The sequence below is a fragment of the Eschrichtius robustus genome, chromosome X (assembly GCF_028021215.1).
Source record: "Eschrichtius robustus isolate mEscRob2 chromosome X, mEscRob2.pri, whole genome shotgun sequence".
Taxonomy (NCBI): domain Eukaryota; kingdom Metazoa; phylum Chordata; class Mammalia; order Artiodactyla; family Eschrichtiidae; genus Eschrichtius; species Eschrichtius robustus.
The window spans coordinates 46,314,436-46,334,448 of record NC_090845.1 but is presented as its reverse complement, the minus strand read 5'-3'; the positions used below and the strand labels follow the sequence as shown (position 1 = coordinate 46,334,448).

General features: G+C 38.6%; 1 protein-coding gene across 1 annotated transcript in view; it reads left to right on the top strand.

Annotated features, from left to right (window-relative positions):
• The window catches only part of DGKK (diacylglycerol kinase kappa), a 158,806-nt gene that overhangs the window by 66,502 nt on the left and 72,291 nt on the right, over positions 1-20,013 (top strand). Inside the window, 3 exon segments of the mRNA XM_068533990.1 lie at positions 9,223-9,358; positions 9,830-9,933; positions 10,266-10,391. Of these exon segments, the coding sequence (XP_068390091.1) occupies positions 9,223-9,358; positions 9,830-9,933; positions 10,266-10,391 (366 nt within the window).

The following is a 20,013-nucleotide window of genomic DNA, read 5'->3' as shown; positions in this document are numbered from 1 at the left end:
CAGCACCAGCCTTCGCGTCTCATGCTCGTGTCTGAGGTCCGTGCTGGTAGCGGCGGCTTGCGCCCATCTCTGGAGCTCGTTTAGGTGGCGCTCTGAATCCCCTCTCCTCACGCTCAGGAAACAAAGAGGCAAGAAAAAGTCTCTTGTCTCTTCAGCAGCTCCAGACTTTTTCCTGGACTCCCTCCCAGCTAGTTGTGGCACACTAACCCCCTTCAGGCTGTGTTCACGCATCCAACCCCAGTCCTCTCCCTGGGATCCCACCGAAGCCCGAGCCTCAGCTCCCAGGCCCCTCCCATCTTGGCGGGTGAGCAGACAAGTGTCTCGGGCTGGTGAGTGCTGGTGGGCACCGATCCTCTGTGCGGGAATCTCTCTGCTTTGCCCTCTGCACCCCTGTTGCTGCGCTCTCCTCCGTGATTCCGAAGCTTCCCCCCTCCGCCACCCACAGTCTCAGCCCGCGAAGGGGCTTCCTAGTGTGTGGAAACCTTTCCTCCTTCACAGCTCCCTCCCACTGGGGCAGGTCCTGTCCCTATTCTTTTGTCTCTGTTTTTTCTTTTTTCTTTTGCCCTACCCAGGTACGTGGGGAGTTTCTTGCCTTTTGGGAGGTCTTAGGTCTTCTGCCAGCATTCAGTTGGTGTTCTGTAGGAGTTGTTCCACATGTAGTTGTATTTCCGATGCTATTTGTGGGGAGGAAGGTGATCTCCATGTCTTACTCTTCCGCCTTCTTGAAGCTCCTCCTGTGCAATCCCCTTGTATGTTATTTGTTGTTTTTCCCTTGCTGCTTTTAATATTTTTTATTTGTATTTAGTTTTTGATAGTTTGATTAATATGTGTCTTGGCATGTTTCTCCTTGGATTTATCCTGTATGGGACTCTCTGTGCTTCCTGGGCTTGACTGACTATTTCCTTTCCCATATTAGGGAAGTTTTCAACTATACTCTCTTCAAATACTTCCTCAGTCCATTTCTTTTTCTCTTCTTCTTCGGGGATCCCTATAATTCGAATGTTGGTGCATTTAATGTTGTCCCAGAGGTCTCTGAGACTGTCCTCAATTCTTTTCATTCTTTTTTCTTTATTCTGCTCTGCAGTAGTTATTTCCACTATTTTATCTTCCAGGTCACTTATCCGTTCTTCTGCCTCAGTTATTCTGCTTTTGCTTCCTTCTAGAGAATTTTTAATTTCATTTATTGTGTTGTTCATCATTGTTTGTTTGCTCTTTAGTTCTTCTAAGTCCTTGTTAAATGTTTCTTGTATTTTCTCCATTCTATTTCCAAGATTTTGGATCATCTTTACTATCATTACTCTGAATTCTTTATCAGGTAGACTGCCTATTTCCTCTTCATTTGTTTGGTCTGGTGGGTTTTTACCTTGCTCCTTCATCTGCTGTGTGTTTTTCTGTCTTCTCATTTTGCTTAACTTACTGTGTTTGGGGTCTCCTTTTCGCAGGCTGCATGTTCATAGTTCCCGTTGTTTTTACTGTCTGCCCCCAGTGGCTAAAGTTAGTTCAGTGTGTTGTGTAGGCTTCCTGGTGGAGGGGACTAGTGCCTGTGTTCTGGTGGATGAGGCTGGATCTTTTCTTTCTGGTAGTCAGCACCGCATCTGGTGGTGTGTTTTGGGGTGTCTGTGACCTTATTATGATTTTAGGCAGCCTCTCTGCTAATGGGTGGGGTTGTGTTCCTATCTTGCTAGTTGTTTGGCATAGGGTGTCCAACACTGTAGCTTGCTGGTTGTTGAGTGGAGCTGGGTGTTAGCATTGATATGGAGATTTCTGGGATAGCTTTTGCCATTTGATATTATGTGGAGCCAGGAGGTCTCTGGTGGGCCAATGTCCTGAAGTTGGCTCTCCCACTTCAGAGGCACAGATGCAAAAATTCTTAATGAAATACTAGCAAACCGAATTCAATAGCACATTAAAAGGATTATACACTGTAACCAAGAGGGATTTATCCCAGGGATGCAACAATATTTCAATATACATAAATCAAACAATATGTTACAATACATTAACAAAATGAAAGAATAAAAAGCACATTATCATCTCAATAGATTCAGAAAAAGCATTTGACAAAGTTCAACACCAATTCATCATTAAACCTTTCAACAAAGTAAGTATAGAAGGATCTCACCTCAACACAATAAAGGCCATATATGAAAAGCCCATAGACAACATTATAATTAATGGGAAAAAAACTGAAAGCTTGCCCTCTAAGATCTGGTACAAGGCAAGGCTGCATACTCTCACAACTTCTTTTCAACATAGTACTGGAAATCCAAGCCAGAGCAATTGGGCAAGAAAAATAATTAAAAGGCACCCAAGCTGGAAAGGAAGAAGTAAAATTGTCTCTGTTTGCAGACAACATGATCATATATGTAGAAAAACCTAAAGACTGAACAAAATAATTGTTATAACTAATAAACAAATTCAGTAAATTCATAGGGTACAAAATCAACATACAAAAAAATCACTCAGTTTTCTATACACAAACAATGAACTATTTGAAAGGAAATTTAAGAAAATAAACCCATTCACAATAGCAACAAAAAGAATAAAATACTTAGGAATAAACTTAAACAAAGAGGTGAAAAACATACATTGAAAATTATAGAACATTGATGAAGGAAAGTAAAGAATACATAGATAAATGGATAGACATCCCATGTTCATGGATTGTAAGAATTAATATTGTTAAAATGTCCATACTACACAAAGTAATCTACAGATTTAATACAATTCCAATCAAAATCCAATGGTATTCCCTACATAAATAGAAAGAGCAATCCTAAAATTCATATGGAGCCAAAAACAACCCCAAATAGCCAAAGCAATTTTGAGCAAGAAGAGCAAAGCTGGAGGCATCACACTTCCTGATATCAACATACATTACAAAGCTATAGTAATCAAAATAGTATTGTACTGGCATAAAAACAGACATACAGACCAATGGAACAAAATAGAGAGCACAGAAATAAATCCATGCTTTTACAGTCAACTGATTTCCAGAAGGGTGCCAAGAACACAAAATTGGGGAAGGGTAGTCTTCAATAAATGGTGTTGGGAAAATTAGATATCAACATGCAGGAGAATGAAATTGGACCATTACCTCACACCATGTACAAAAAATCAACTCAGGCTGAATAAAGACTTAAGTGTAAGACCTAAAACTATAAAACTGCTAGAAGAAAACAGAGAAAAACCTTCTTGACATTGACTGGGACAATGATTTCTTGGATATGACACCAAAAGCACAAGGAACAAAAGCTAAAATAAACAAGTGAGATTACATCAAGCTAAATCAACTGAGTGAACAGGCAACCTAGAAATGGGAGAAAATATTTACAAGCTATATATCTGATATGAGGTTAATATCTAAAATATATAAGGAACACCTACAACTCAATAGTTTTAAAACCCACAAATAATCTGTTTTTAAAATGGGCGAGGGACCTGTATAGATATTTTTCCAAAGAAGACATAAAATGGATAAAAAGTTAAGTGCTCAACACCATTAATCATTAGGGAAATGCAAATCAAAACCACAATGAGATATCATCTCACCCTTGTTAAAATGGCTCTTATCATCAGAATAGCTGTCATCAAAAAGTCTACAAATAATAAATGCTGGAGAGGGTTGGAGAATAAGAAACCTTCCTACACTGTCGAAAGGAATGCAAATTGGTGCAACCACTATGGAAAACAGTACAGAGGTTCCTTTAAAAACTAAAAATAGAACTACCATATGACACAGCAGTCCCATTCCTGGGTAGATGAAAACTCTAATTCGAAAAGATACATGCACTCCAATGTTCATAGCAGCACTATTTACAATAGCCAAGACATGGAAACAACCCAAGTGTCCATCAACAAACTATTGGCTTAAGAAGATGTGAGATATATATACATTGGTATATTACTCAGCCATAAAAAAGAATGAAAGATTGTCATTTGCAGCAACATGAATGGCCCTAGAGAATATTATACTTAGTGGAGTAAGTCAGACAAAGACAAATATTATATCACTTATATGTGGAATCTAAAAATCAATACTAATGAATCTGTGTATACAACAGAAACAGACTCACAGACATAGAAAACAAACTTATGGTTATCAAAGGGGAAAGGGAGTGGGGAGGGATAAAGTAGAAGTATGGGATTAACATACATACACTACTATATAAAATAGATAACCAACAAGGACCTACTGTATAGCACAGGGAACTATACTCAATATTCTGTAATAACCTATATGGGAAAAGAATCTGAAAAAGAATGAATATATATATATTATATGTAACATATATATAATATATAATCGAATCACTTTGCTGTATACCTGAAACTAATACAACATTGTAAATCAACTATACTTCAATTTAAAAAAGCAAATCAGTCTTTAACTATTAATAACTTGGCTCCCAAATTTAGCTGCACTTTACAACTTTCAGTAATCAAATTAGTTGTAGGACAAAACCAATACATGAATGTATATTTTCAAAAGATTGTATGCTGTAACTCTTTTTTCTTAAAGAGATATATTCTGACTCTTTGCTAAAATAAAAATAATATATTTCTAAAAGATCTGAAAAAATAGATATATATGTATGTATAACTGAATCATTTTGCTGTACATCTGAAACTAACACAACATTGTAAATCAACTATACTTCAATAAAAATAAATAAATAAAATTTTTGAAAATCTCCTAATGCCACATAAAGATAAAATAATGTAAAATAACTTCACAATAAACTTTAAAAAAAGAAGTATGGGATTAATAGATACAAACTACTATACATAAAATAGATAAGCAAAAAGGATTTACTGTATTGCACAGGGAACCATATTCAATATCTTATAATAACCTATAATGGAAAATAATCTGAAAGAATATATATCTATATAAGTGAATCACTTTGCTGTACACCTGAAACTAAGGCAATATTGTAAATCAACTATACTTCAATTTAAAAAAAGCAAATCAGTCTTTAACTACTAATAACTTGGCTCTCAAATTTAGCTGCACTTTACAACTTTTAGTAATCAAATTAATCATGGGACAAAACCAATATATGAATGTATATTTTCAAAAGATTGTATGATGTAACTCTTTTTTCTTAAAGAGATATATTCTGAATCTTTGCTAAAATAAAAAATATATAATTATTTTTAAAAGATCTGAAAAAAATAGATATATATGTATGTATAACTAAATCACTTTGCTGTACACCTGAAACTAACACAATATTGTAAATCAACTATACTTCAAATTTAAAAAAAAGAAAAACAAAAGAAAAGCAAAAAAGAGGGACTTCCCTGGCAGTCCAGTGGTTAAGACTCTGCGCTTACACCGTAGGGGGTGCAGGTTCAATCCCTGGTTGGGGAACTAAGATCCAGCATGCCGTGTGATGTGGCCAAAAAAAAAAAGACAAGAGACAACAAGTGCTGGCAAGAATGTGGAGAAAAGAGAAAACTTGTGCACTTTTGGTGGGACTATAAATTGGTACAGCCATTATGGAAAGTAGTACTGAGGTTTCTCAAAGTATTAAAAATATAACTACCTTATGACCCAGCAATCTCACTTCTGGGTATATATCCAAAGGAAATGAAATCAGCGTCTTGAAGAGATATCAGAACTCCCATGTTTCTTTCAGCATTATTCACAACAGCCAAGATACAGACACAACCTAACTGTCCCTCAATGGATAAAATGGATTTTAAAAAGTGATATATATATATATAGATATAGATATATACATACACAAATACAATGGAATGTTGTTCAGCCCGAAAAAAGAAGGAAATCTTGCCAGTTGTAACAACACAGATCAAACACAAAACCCAACAACCACACATTAAAAGCCTTAACATTCAGAGATCAGTGGTTTGTATACATGCCACAGTTCTTCATCTGTCTTCAAAGTCAATTTTTAGTCTGTGTCAATTACTAGAAAGGCCTGTAATGACATACTGTGTTAGTTTCTCAGGACTGCCATATCAAATCCACAAACTGGGTGAATTAAGATACTTCTCTCACAGTTCTGGAGTCTAGAAGTACAAAATCAATGTGTTGGCAGGGCTGTGCTCTTTCTGAAGGCTCTAGAAGAGAAACCTTCTTTGCCTCTTCTTAGCTTCTGGTGATTGCAGGCATTCCTTGGCTTGTAGACGCATCATTCCAATCTCTGCCTCTATCATCACATGATGTCTCTCCTGTGTCTGTCCAAATTTCCCTCTTCTACAATGAGATACCATCTCACACCGGTCAGAATGGCCATCATCAAAAAATCTACAAACAATAAATGCTGGAGAGGGTGTGGAGAAAAGGGAACCCGCTTGCATTATTGGTGGGAATGTAAATTGATACAGCCACTATGGAGAACAGTATGGAGGTTCCTTAAAAAACTAAAAATAGAACTACCATACGACCCAGCAATCCCACTACTGGGCATATACCCAGAGAAAACCATAATTCAAAAAGAGTCATGTACCACAATGTTCATTGCAGCTCTATTTACAATAGCCAGGACATGGAAGCAACCTAAGTGTCCATTGACAGATGAATGGATAAAGAAGATGTGGCACATATATACAATGGAATATTGATCAGCCATAAAAAGAAACGAAATTGAGTTATTTGTAGTGAGGTGGATAGACCTAGAATCTGTCATACAGAGTGAAGTAAGTCAGAAAGAGAAAAACAAATATCGTATGCGAACACATATATATGGAATCTAAAAAACAAACAAACAAAAATGGTCATGAAGAACCTAGGGACAAGACGGGAATAAAGACGCAGACCTACTAGAGAATGGACTTGAGGACACGGGGAGGGGGAAGGGTAAGCTGGGACAAAGTGAGAGAGTGGCATGGACATATATACACAACCAAACGTAAAATAGATAGCTAGTGGGAAGCAACCGCATAGCACAGGGAGATCAGCTCGGCGCTTTGTGACCACCTAGAGGGGTGGGATAGGGAGGGTGGGAGGGAGGGAGATGCAAGAGGGAAGAGGTATGGGAACATATGTATATGTATAACTGATTCACTTTGTTATAAAGCAGAAACTAACACACCATTGTAAAACAATTATACTCCAATAAAGATGTTAAAAAATAAAAAAAAAAATTTTTTTAAAAGAGGGAAAGGACACCAGTCACTAATCCATTATGACAACATCTTAAATTGATTATATCTATAAAGATTCTATTTTCAAATAAGGTCACATTCACAGGTACCAGGTACTTGAACATGTTTTGGCAGGGTACACAATTCAACATACAACAGGTACTCATCCAGGGTGGTATGCATCAAAGTTTTCTTATACAATAGAATGCACTTAAGGAATATAAATCCCACCTCCTCCACTGCTGAACCAAAACAATGTCCATTTTATATATTTTTATATTCTGTAGCTAATTGGAGCATGAAATTCAATATTCTACCCAGGCAGAGTTCATCATTTTTTCCATTTGTCCTGTAGAATCTTGAACATTATAGGAGAGCTCACTTTTCACTCTACACTGGAGTGATCTGTTTAGGAAGTTGTCTCCTACAGTGGACTATGAGCTCCGTGAAGGCAAGAACTATGGATCATTCATCTCTGGATCTCTAGTGCCTAGCTTTATAGATGACACAAAGTAGCTCTTAGTAATTATTGGAGGAAAGAAGGAGGTTGGAAGGAAGGAAGGTACTTGTAAAGTTATAATCTAGTGGCATGGGAATTAGAAAGGTGCTAGTTGCTCAGCATGTCAAAGCCAAGACTATGTCACTTCCTCAGGACTCTCCACTCTCTACTTTGATCTTCTCGGAACTTTGCCAGGGTTTCAGTATGCAAAAAATAATACAATCACAAAGTGACTCCTTACGAGGTGAGCCTTTAGCGCATCAAAGTAGCTTTTCCTTCCAGAAGCTTCCTGGTCGTTCCAACAGCAGCTTAGCACATAAACGGCATGCCAGAGGGGGAAGGAGGGATCAGAGAATACCATGTACAGGCTATGTTTTAGATGACGAATTCCTATAAGTTGATCAAGGTTGAACACTAAATATGGCAGATCCCTCAATAGCGCTTTCTCTCTCTCCCTCTCTGTCTCTCTCTGTCTCTCTCTCTAGTGGACCACTATCAGCTAGCATCAGGAAGAATATATAGTTCATTTTAAAGTCTTATGCCTTTACACACCCAACCGATTATAACATCAAGAATAAAAAGCTGAATGCATACGCTTATGTCTACGTTCCAGAGGAAGGCAGAGAAGGAAGAGATCAGACATTCACAGGAATTATAGAAAAGGTGGAAGTGTCCTGTGGAATGCACACCCAGAACAGATTTGGAAGTTTTTGGTGCCCACTCCTCCCCTTCCCCTTTTAACCCCAAAACTAGTTGCTGGTATGCCCTGTGCTGGCCCCACAGTCATGAGAGTCAGGCTGTGATAAACAAATGTAGCATTTATAGGGAGGTCAATAGTAAATGTCAAATTGAATACCATGAAAGAGGACACCAAACAGAATGCCATTCCATGAGGGCAGAGACTTTATCTTGTTCATCAGTGCCTTGAAAAGTGCCAAACACATAGCAGTTACTCAGTAAAAATTTAATGAATTTTGAATGAATTAAATTGATTAACCAGGAAATTGCTATAGGCAGTCAGAGCATAGTATTCAGAAAAGAATACTGGGACCAGAAGCCTCTGAAATGAAACTGTTGTCCCAGCAATGCAATGCTCTCCTCACTTGGCAGCAGTAGGTCCAGGAAGGGTAATGTATATCTCCAGGAGGTAGCTAAAGCCTGACAAGCATTCCTTAGCCCAGAGTCAGAGCCCTGCCTCCTCCCTTTCTTGCCTGGCAAGAGGACTTGGATATCACTGAATTTCCCACTCACCACCTCCCTTCGCTGACTACTCAAAGAGAGACAAGGCCAAGGCTAACAGAACTAATTTTGCTTAGGCTAAACCAATGAAATGGTTTAGCCAAGGAGTATAAAGATCATCACTCCTGCCTTCAGTCCCTGTTCCAGGATCTACCACCCCCTCATTCCTTTTCCCTTTCCAAAACCACTGGGAAAAAACAGAGATGGGAGATTTGTTAAGTATTGGCTCAACTTTGATTCTTCCTCTTCACATGCTCTGACACCTTATGTAGCTGGCCATTTCAGCCTTAGCATTCAGATTTTCTGGCCTTCCCTAATCCGTCTCTGTGATTAACTCTCTATTCTTTCTTCTCTTTGATTTATTTTAGATACCTGCAGCAGAAAACAACCCTTTTCTTGTTGGAATGCACTATTGGTACTCAAGCCACAGTCCCCGGACCCAGCACTGCAATGTTTGTCGAGGGACCATTCCTGCCTTGTCTCGAAATGTTATCATCTGCGAAGGTACATTTCTGATTCCTTTAGGAAGTGGAGCTCAGTGGGTGGAGATGGGTGTGAAGGAGCTCATGCGGCTTTAGTATCATTGACTCACACTAGGTCACTGATTCTAGTGTAAGGTTAACCCTGACACTTAACAGACAGGGGAAAGGAGACGGGAGGAAACTGGCATGAGGGGGAATTCTCATTAATCAAAAGGGAGGGTTGGGTCTGGGAGGATTGGACAGTACAGTCACAGGTTTGGAAAAATAGAAATCACCTCATTCTTACCATCAATTTCAATTCAAGTCAGGTAATAGAAAATTTGGCCAGGAAGAATACAAAGAAACTGAAATATATGGAAAATAAGCCTTTGGAGTTAAGTCACAGCTACTTAGATGCATCTAGGTTCTAACTTTTAGAGCAGCTTAGGGAAGGAAGTTAGAATCTTCATTGTCACCAGATTCACATCCATCTTTTTTTCTTCCTCTTTCACAGTGTGCAAAGTAAAGTCTCACAGATTATGTGCTTTAAGAGCAAGCAAAGATTGCAAGTGGAATACATTATCCATTACTGATGACCTCCTCATGCCTGCAGATGAAGTAGTGAGTATCAGCCATGCTTTCTCATAATCACCCTTTTCCATCTCCCCTTCAGTCACGACACACAGGGGAAGGAAGACTTCTTCCTGTTTCCAGACAACCCAAGTAGGCTTCTTTCCCAGGCTCATGATCCAACAAATCTAGAAGAATGAAAGCCTCCCCCCCAACTCCCACCTGTCATTGGTCACTAGCATGGGAGTGGGGAGGGCAGGATGATGGAGAACTTCCTTGGGGTTATCTAGTGTCCTCCATGGGGTAGTATAGTTATTCCAGCTGGCCCTTCCTCTCCTTATATCTCTAACTTCTACCTCTTGTCTCTTTTTATCCTTCAGAAAACTATGCCTCATCAGTGGGTAGAAGGAAACATATCTGTCAGTTCTCAGTGCGCAGTATGTCATGAGAACTGTGGCAGTTATCAGAGACTTCAAGATTTCCGGTGTCTCTGGTGTAATTCTACGGTAAGACTCTTCTCATCTCTTTGATATTTAGAGAGCTTACTTCTAGAGAAGGGGTGGGCTGGAGTTTGATTGTGCCTACACATAGATAGAAATCTCAGAGACCCTTACCCCAAAATAGATTATACAGATTGCACAGTATAGAGCTCAGTATCCTGCCTTTCCAGAATTAGCTATGGAATCTTTGAGAGAAAGATTTAATACTCCCTCTTATCTTTGATGGTGAGGCCTACTAGCAAATGGGAAGAGCTGAATTCTCTTACGACAGTATGGGCAATTAAAAAGTTAGTTCTGAGTATACCTTTAAGAAACCGCCTCCTTTCCTCATTCACCATTTCCTAGGAAATTGCAATCTTTGTTAATTAATAATGGTTAATAATATTAGCACATTATTACTACCACTATGTATTGAGTGTTTTATATACACGATCTCATTAAATCCTTACAACAACCCTAAATCAGGCCTCGTTGTTCCCATTTACAGAAGAGAGGAAAATGAGGTTCAGAAAAGTGAAGTGATTTGCTCAAGGTCATGAAGCCAGTAAGAAAAAGAGTCTTGATTCATACATAATTGTGTAAAAACTGTGCTCTTAACTACAACATTACCATGCCTTTAAACCAGCGGTTCTCAACTGGGGGTATATTCCCCCACCTGCAGGACACATTTGACAATGTCTGGAGATATTTTTTTATCTAATGATATTCTGATGGAATTTTTTTATTTATCAAGTTATAGTTGATTTACAATATTATGTAAGTTTCAGGTGTACAACATAGTGATTCACAATTTTTAAAGATTATACTTTATTTATGTATATTATAAAATATTGGCTATATTCCCTGTGCTGTACTGTATATCCTTGTAGCTTATTTATTTTATGCATAATAATTTGTACCTCTTAATCCCCTACCCCTATCTTATACCTCCCCCAAACTAGTAAACACTAGTTTGTTCTCTATACCTGTGAGTATATATTTTTTGTTATATTAACTAGTTTTCTTTATTTTTTAGATTCCATATATAAGTGATAACATACAGTATTTGTCTTTCTCTGTCTGACTTATTTCTCTTAGGATAATACCCTCCAGGTCCATCCATGTTGTTGCAGATGGCAAATTTTCACTCTTATTTATGGCTGAGTAGTATTCCACTGTGTGTGTGTGTGTGTGTGTGTGTGTGTGTGTATATGACACTTGTTCTTTATCCATTCATCTGTTGATAGACACTAAGGTTGCTTCCATATCTTCACTATTACAAAGAATGCTACTATGAACATTGGGATGCATGTATCTTTTTGAATTAGTGTTTTCATTTTCTTCAGATGTGTACCCGGAAGCAGAATTGCTGGATCATATGGTAGCTCTATTTTTAGTTTTCTGAGGAACGTCCATACTGTTCTTCATAGTGGCTGCACTAATTTACATTCCCTAAAACAGTGTAGGAGGGTTCACTTTTCTCTACATCCTTTCCAGCATTTATTATTTGTAGATATTTTGGTGATGGTCATTCTGACTGGTGTGAGGTGATACCTCATTGCAGTTTTCATGTGCATTTCCCTGATGATTAGCAATGTTGAGTATCTTTTCATGTGCCTGTTGGCATTCTGTATGTCTTCTTCAGAAAAAAGATGTCTATTTAGGCCTTCTGCCCATTAAAAAAAAATTTTTTATTTTATATTGGAGCATAATTGATTAACAGTGTTGTGTTAGTTTCAGGGGTACAGCAAAGTGGTTCAGTTATTCATATAGATGTATCTATTCTTTTTCAAATTCTTTTCCCATTTAGGTTATTACAGAATATTGAGCAGCATTCCCTGTGCTATACAGTAGGTCCTTTTTGGTTATCTATTTCAAATATAGCAGTGTGTACATGTCAATCCCAAACTCCCAGTCTATCTCTCCCCCCGACCCTTCCCCACTGGTAATCATAAGTTTATTCTGTAAGTCTATGAATCTGTTTCTGTTTTGTAAACAAATTCATTTGTATCATTTTTTTTAGATTCTGCATATAAGAGATATCATATGATATATGTCTTTCTCTGTCTGAGTTACTTCACTTAGTATGATAATCTCCAGGTCCATCCATGTTGCCACAAATGGCATTATTTCATTCTTTTTAATGGCTGAGTAATATTCCACTGTATATATGTACCACATCTTCCTTATCCATTCATCTGTTGATGGACATTTAGGTTGCTTCCATGTCTTGGTTATTGTAAACAGCACTGCAATGAACATTGGGGTGCATGTATCCTTTTGAACCATGTTTCTCTACAGATATATGCCCAGGAGCGGGATTGCAGGATCATAGGGTTGCTCTATTTTTAGTTTTTTAAGGCACATCCATACTGTTCTCCAGAGTGACTGTATCAATTTACATTCCCACCAACAGTGCAAGAGGGCTCCCTTTTTTCCACACCCTCTCCAGCATTTATTGATTGTAGAGATTTTAATGATAGTCATTCTGACTGGTGTGAGGTGATATCTCATTGGAGTTTTGATTTGCATTTCTCTAATGATTAGTGATGTTGAGCATCCTTCCATGTATTTGTTGGCAATCTGTATATCTTCTTTGGAAAAATGTCTATTTAAGTTTTCTGCCCATTTTTGAATTGAGTTGTTTGTTTTTTTTGATATTGAGCTGCATGAGATGCTTGTAAATTTTGGAAATTAATCCTCTGTCAGTTGCTTCATTTGCAAATATTTTCTCCCATTCTGAGGGTTGTCCTTTCATCTTGTTTATGGTTTCCATTGCTGTGCAATAGCTTTTAAGTTTCATTACATCCCATTTGTTTAATTTTGTTTTTATTTCCATTTCTCTAGGAGGTGGGTCAAAAAGGATCTTGCTGTGATGTATGTCATAGAGTGTTCTGCCTATGTTTTCCTCTAAGAGTTTTATAGTGTCTGGCCTTACATTTAGGTCTTTAATCCATTTTGAGTTTATTTTTGTGTGTGGTGTTAGGGAGTGTTCTAATTTCATTCTTTTACAAGTAGCTGTCCAGTTTTCCCAGCACCACTTATTGAAGAGGCTGTCTTTCCTCCATTGTATACTCTTGCCTCCTTTGGCAAAGATAAGGTGACCAAATGTGCATGGGTTTATCTCTGGGCTTTCTATCCTGTTCCATTTGTCTATATTTCTGTTTTTGTGCCAGTACCATACTGTCTTGATTACTGTAGCTTTGTAGTATAATCTGAAGTCAGGGAGCCTGATTCCTACAGCTCCGTTTTTCTTTCTCAAGATTGCTTTGGCTATTCGGGGTCTTATGTGTTTCCATACCAATTGTAAAATTTTTTCTACTACTTCTCTGAAAAATGCCAGTGGTTGTTTGATAGGGATTGCATTGAATCTGTAGATTGCTTTGGGGAGTAGAGTCATTTTCACATGTTGATTCTTCCTATCCAAGAACATGGTATATCTCTCCACCTGTTTGTTCATCTTTAATTTCTTTCATCATTGTCTTATAGTTTTCTGCATACAGGCCTTTGGTCTCCTTAGGTAGTTTTATTCCTAGGTGTTTTATTCTTTTTGTTGCAATGGTAAATGAGAGGGTTTCCTTAATTTCTCTTTCAGATTTTTCACCATTAGTGTATAGGAATACAAGAGATTTCTGTGCATTAATTTTCTATCCTGCTACTCTACCAAATTCATTGATCAGCTCTAGTAGTTTTCCAGTAGCATCTTTAGGATTCTCTATGTGTAGTATCATGTCATCTGCAAACAGTGACTGTTTTACTTCTTCTTTTCCGATTTGGATTCCTTTTATTTCTTTTTCTTCTCTGATTGCCATGGCTAGAATGTCCAAAACTGTGTTGCATAATAGTGGTGACAGTGGGCAACCTTGTCTTGTTCCTGATATTAGTGGAAATGGTTTCAGTTTTTCCCCATTGAGAATGATGTTGGCTGTGGGTTTCTCATATATGGCCTTTATTATGTTGAGGTAAGTTCCCTCTATGCCTATTATCTGGAGAGTTTTTATCATAAATGGGTGTTGAATTTTGTCAAAAGCTTTTTCTGCATCTACTGAGATGATCATATGGTTTTTCTCCTTCAATTTGTTAATATGGTGTATCACATGGGTTGATTTGCATATATTCAAGAATCCTTGCATTCCTGGGATAAACCCCACTTGATCATGGTGTATGATCCTTTTAATGTGCTGTTCGATTCTGTTTGCTAGTATTTGGTTGAGGATTTTTGCATCTATGTTCATCACTGATATTGGCCTGTAGTTTTATTTTTGTGACATCTTTGGTTTTGGTATTAGGGTGATGGTGGCCTCATAGAATGAGTTTGGAATTGTTCCTCCCTCTGCTATATTTTGGAAGAGTTTGAGAAGGAAAGGTGTGAGCTCTTCTCTAAATGTTTGATAGGATTAACCTATGAAGCCATCTAGGCCTTTTGTTTGTTGGAAGAATTTAATCACCATTTCAATTTCAGTGCTTGTGATTGGTCTGTTTATATTTTCTATTTCTTTCTGGTTCAGTCTCAGAAGGTTCTGCTTTTCTAAGAATTTGTCCATTTCTTCCAGGTTGTCCATTTTATTGGCATACAGTTGCTTGTAGTAATCTCTCATGATCCTTTGCATTTCTGCAGTGTCAGTTGTTACTTCCCCTTTTTCATTTCTAATTCTATTCATTTGAGTCTCTTCCCTTTTTTTCTTGATGAGTCTGGCCAATGGTTTATCAATTTTGTTTATCTTCTCAAAAAAAACAGCTTTTAGTTTTAATGATCTTTGCTACTGTTTCCTTCATTTCTTTTTCATTTATTTCTGATCTGATCTTTATGATTTCTTTCCTTCTGCTGACTTTGGGGGTTTTTTGTTCTTCTTTCTATAATTGCTTTAGGTGTAAGATTAGGTTGTTTATTTGAGATGTTTCTTGTTTCTTGAGGTAGGATTGTATTGCTATAGACTTCCCCCTTAGAACTGCTTTTGCTGCATCCCATAGGTTTGGGTTATCGTGTTTTCATTGTCACTTGTTTCTAGGTATTTTTTGATTTCCTCTTTGATTTCTTCAGTGATCTCTTGGTTATTTAGTAGTGTATTATTTAGCCTCCATGTGTTTGTATTTTTAACAGTTTTTTTTTCCTGTAATTGATATCTAGTCTCATAACCTTGTGGTGGGTAAAGACTCTTGATACGATTTCAATTTTCTTAAATTTAACAAGGCTTGGTTTGTGACCCAAGATATGATCTATCCTGGAGAATATTCCATGAGCACTTGAGAAGAAATTGTATTCTGTTGTTTTTGGATGGAATGTCCTATAAATATCAATTAAGTCCATCTTGTTTAATGTGTCATTTAAAGCTTGTGTTTCCTTATTTATTTTCATTTTGGATGATCTATCCATTGGTGAAAGTGGGGTGTTAAAGTCTCCTACAATTATTGTGTTACTGTCGATTTCCCCTTTTATGGCTGTTAGCAATTGCCTTATATATTGAGGTGCTCCTATGTTGGGTGCATAAATATATACAATTGTTATATCTTCTTCTTGGATTGATCCCTTGATCATTATGTAGTGTCCTTCTTTGTCTCTTGTAATAGTCTTTATTTCAAAGTCTATCTTCTCTGATATGAGAATTGCTACCCCAGCTTTCTTTTGATTTCCATTTTCATGGAATGTCTTTTTCCATCCCCTCACTTTCAGTCTGTATCTATCCCTAGGTCTGAAGTGGGTCTCTTGTAGACAGCCTATATACGGGTCTTGTTTTTGTATCCATTCAGCCAGTCTGTGTCTTTTGGTTGGAGCATTTAATCCATTTACATTTAAGGTAGTTATCGATATGTATGTTCCTATTACCATTTTCTTAATTGTTTTGGGTTTGTTTTTGTAGGTCTTTTCCTTCTCTTGTGTTTCCTGCCTAGAGAATTTCCTTTAGCATTTGTTAGAGAGCTGGCTTGGTGGTGCTGAATTCTCTTAGCTTTTGCTAGCCTGTAAAATTTTAATTTCTCCGTCGAATCTGAATGAGATCCTTGCTGGGTAGAGTAATCTTGGCTGTAGGTTTTTCCCTTTCATCACTTTAAATATGTCCTGCCACTCCCTTCTGGCTTGCAGAGTTTCTGCAGAAAGATCAGCTGTTAACCTTATGGTGATTCCTTGTATGTTATTTATTGCTTTTCCCTTGCTGTTTTTAATACTTTTTCTTTGAATTTAATTTTTGCTAGTTTGATTAATATGTGTCTTGGCGTGTTTCTCCTTGGATTTATCTTGTATGGGACTCTCTGCTCTTCCTGGACTTGCTTGACTATTTCCTTTCCCATGTTAAGGAAGTTTTCAACTATAATCTCTTCACATATTTTCTCAGACCCTTTCTTGTTCTCTTCTTCTTCTGGGACCCCTATAATTCAAAGGTTTTGTGTTTAATGTTGTCCCAGAGGTCTCTGATACTGTCCTCAATTCTTTTCATTCTTTTTTCTTTATACTGCTCTGTGGCAATTATTTCCACTATTTTATCTTCTAGGCCACTTCTCCGTTCTTCTGCCTCTGTTATTCTGCTATTGATTACTTCTAAAGAATTTTTAACTTCATTTATTGTGTTGTTCATCATTGTTTGTTTGCTCTTTAGTTCTTCTAGGTCCTTGTTAAACGTTTCTTGTATTTTCTCCATTCTATTTCCAAGATTTTGGATCATCTTTACTATCATTACTCTGAATTCTTTATCAGGTAGACTTCCTATTTCCTCCTCATTTGTTTAGTCTGATGGGCTTTTACCTTGCTCCTTCATCTGCTGTGTATTTCTCTGTCTTCTCATTTTGTTTACCTTACTTTGTTTGGGGTCTCCTTTTCGCAGGCTGTACATTCGTAGTTCCCATTGTTTTTGGTGTCTGCCCCCAGTGGTTGAGGTTGGTCAGTGGCTTGTGTAGGCTTCCTGGTTGAGGGGACTGGTGCCTGTGTTCTGGTGGATGAGGCTGGATCTTGTCTTCCTGGTGGGCAGGGCTGCATCTGGTGGTGTGTTTTGGGGTGTCTGTGAACTTAGTATGATTTTAGGCAGCCTCTCTGCTAGCAGCTGGGGTTGTGTTCCTGTCTTGCTAGGTTTTTTTTGTTTGTTTTTTTACATTTTATTTTATTTTTTTAACATCTTATTGGACTACAATTGTTTTACAATGCTGTGTTAGTTTCTGCTTTATAACAAAGTGAATCAGCTATACATATACATATATCCCCATATGTCTTCCCTCTTGCATCTCCCTCCCTCCCACCCACCCCATCCCACCCCTCTAGGTGGTCACAAAGCACCGAGCTGATCTCCTTGTGCTGTGCGGCTGCTTCCCACTAGCTATCGGTTTTACATTTGGTTGTGTATATATGTCCATGCCACTCTCTCACTTTGTCCCAGCTTACCCTTCCCCCTCCCCGTGTCCTCAAGTCCATTCTCTAGTAGGTCTGCGTCTTTATTCCCGTCTTGTCCCTAGGTTCTTCATGACCATTTTTGTTTGTTTGTTTTTTAGATTCCATATATATGTGTTCGCATACGATATTTGTTTTTCTCTTTCTGACTTACTTCATTCTGTATGACAGACTCTAGGTCCATCCACCTCACTACAAATAACTCAATTTCGTTTCTTTTTATGGCTGATCAATATTCCATTGTATATATGTGCCACATCTTCTTTATCCTGTCTTGCTTGTTGTTTGGCATGGCGTGTCCAGCACTGGAGCTTGCTGGCCATTCGGTGGAACTGGGTCTTAGTGTTGAGACAGGGATCTCTGGGAGAGCTCTTGCCAGTTGATATTATGTGAGGCTGGGAGGTCTCTGGTGGTCCAATGTCCTGAACTCAGCTCTCCCACCTCAGAGGCTCAGACCTGACACCAGGCTGGAGCACCAAGACCCTGTCAGCCACATGGCTCAGATGAACAGGGAGGAAAAAAAAGAAAGAAAGAAAAAATAATAATAATAAATTTAAAAATTAAAGAATTATTAAAATAAAATAATAATAATAATAATAATGGAGAGAGCAATTCAACCAATAAACAAATCCACCAGTGATAACAAGCGCTAAACACTAAACTAAGATAAACATAAAAATTAGAAACAGATCAGTCACAGACCGCAAACCCCAAGTCTACAGTTGCTCCCAGAGTCCACCACCTCAATTTTGGGATGCTTCATTGTCTGTTCACGTATTCCACAGATGTAGGGTACATCAAGTTTATTGTGGGGATTTAATCCACTGCTCCTGAGGCTGCACGGAGAAATTTCCCCTTCTCTTCTTTGTTCGCACAGCTTCTGGGGTGCAGCTTTGGTTTTGGCCCCATCTCTGCATGTAGGTAGCCCTCAGGCATCTGTTCCCATCCAGACAGGACAGGGTTAAAGCAGCGGCTAATTAGGGAGCCCTGGCTCAGGCCATGGGGAGGAAGGGGTACAGTAGGTTATAATTGGAATGTGGGGCGAGCCTGTGGTTGCAGAGGCCAGCTTGATGTTGCAACAGCCTGAGGTGCACCATGTGTTCTCCCGGAGATGTTGTCCCTGGATCATGGGACCCTGGCAGTGGCGTGCTGCACAGTCTCCTGGGGGGGAGTGTGGATAGTGATCTGTGCTTGTACACAGGTTTCTTGGTGGCTGCAGCAGCAGCATTAGCATTTCATGCCCGTCTCTGGGGTCCGAGCTGATAGCCAAGGCTTGCACCCATCTCTGAAGCTCGTTTAGGTGGTGCTTTGAATCCCCTCTCCTCACACAAACTGAAACAATGGTCTCTTGCCTCTTAGGCAGTTCCAGACTTTTTCCTGGACTCCCTCCTGGCTAGCTGTGGCACACTAGCCCCCTTCAGACTGTCCAACCCCAGTCCTCTCACTGGGATCTGACCTCCAAAGCCCGATCCTCAGCGCCCAGCCCCCACCCGCCCCAGCGGGTGAGCAGACAAGCCTCTCAGGCTGCTGAGTGCTGGTCGGCACTGATCCTCTGTGAGGGGATCTCTCTGCTTTGCCCTCTGCACCCCTGTTGCTGCACTCTCCTCTGTGGCTCCAAAGCTTCCTCACCCCGTCTCTGCCAGTGAAGGGGCTTCCTAGTGTGTGGAAACTTTTCCTCCTTCACAGCTCCCTCCCAGAGGTGCAGGTCTCGTCCCTATTCTTTTGTCTCTGTTTTTTCTGTTTTCTTTTGCCCTACCCAGGTACGTGGGGAGTTTCTTGCCTTTTCGGAAGTCTGAGGTCTTCTGCCAGCATTCAGTAGGTGTTCTGTAGGAGTTGTTCCACATGTAGATGTATTTTTGAGGTATGTGTGGGGAGGAAGGTTATCTCCACGTCTTACTCCTCTGCCATCTTGAAGGTCCCCCTCTGCCCATTTTTTAATTGGGTTGTTTTTTTTTTTGATATTGAGTTGTATGAGCTGTTTATATATTTTGGATATTAACTCCTTATCGGTCATATCATTTGCGAATATTTTCTCTCATTCTGTAGGGTGTCTTTTCATTTTGTTGATGTTTCCTTTGCTGTGCAAAAGCATTTAAGTTTAATTCGATCCCATTTTTTTTATTTTTGCTTTTATTCCTTTGCCTTAGGAACCAGAATCAAAAAAATATATTGCTATGATTTATGTCAAAGTGTGTTCTGCCTATATTCTCTTCTAGGAGTTTTATGGCTTCAGGTTTTATATTTAGGTCTATAATCCATTTTGAGTTTATTTTTGTA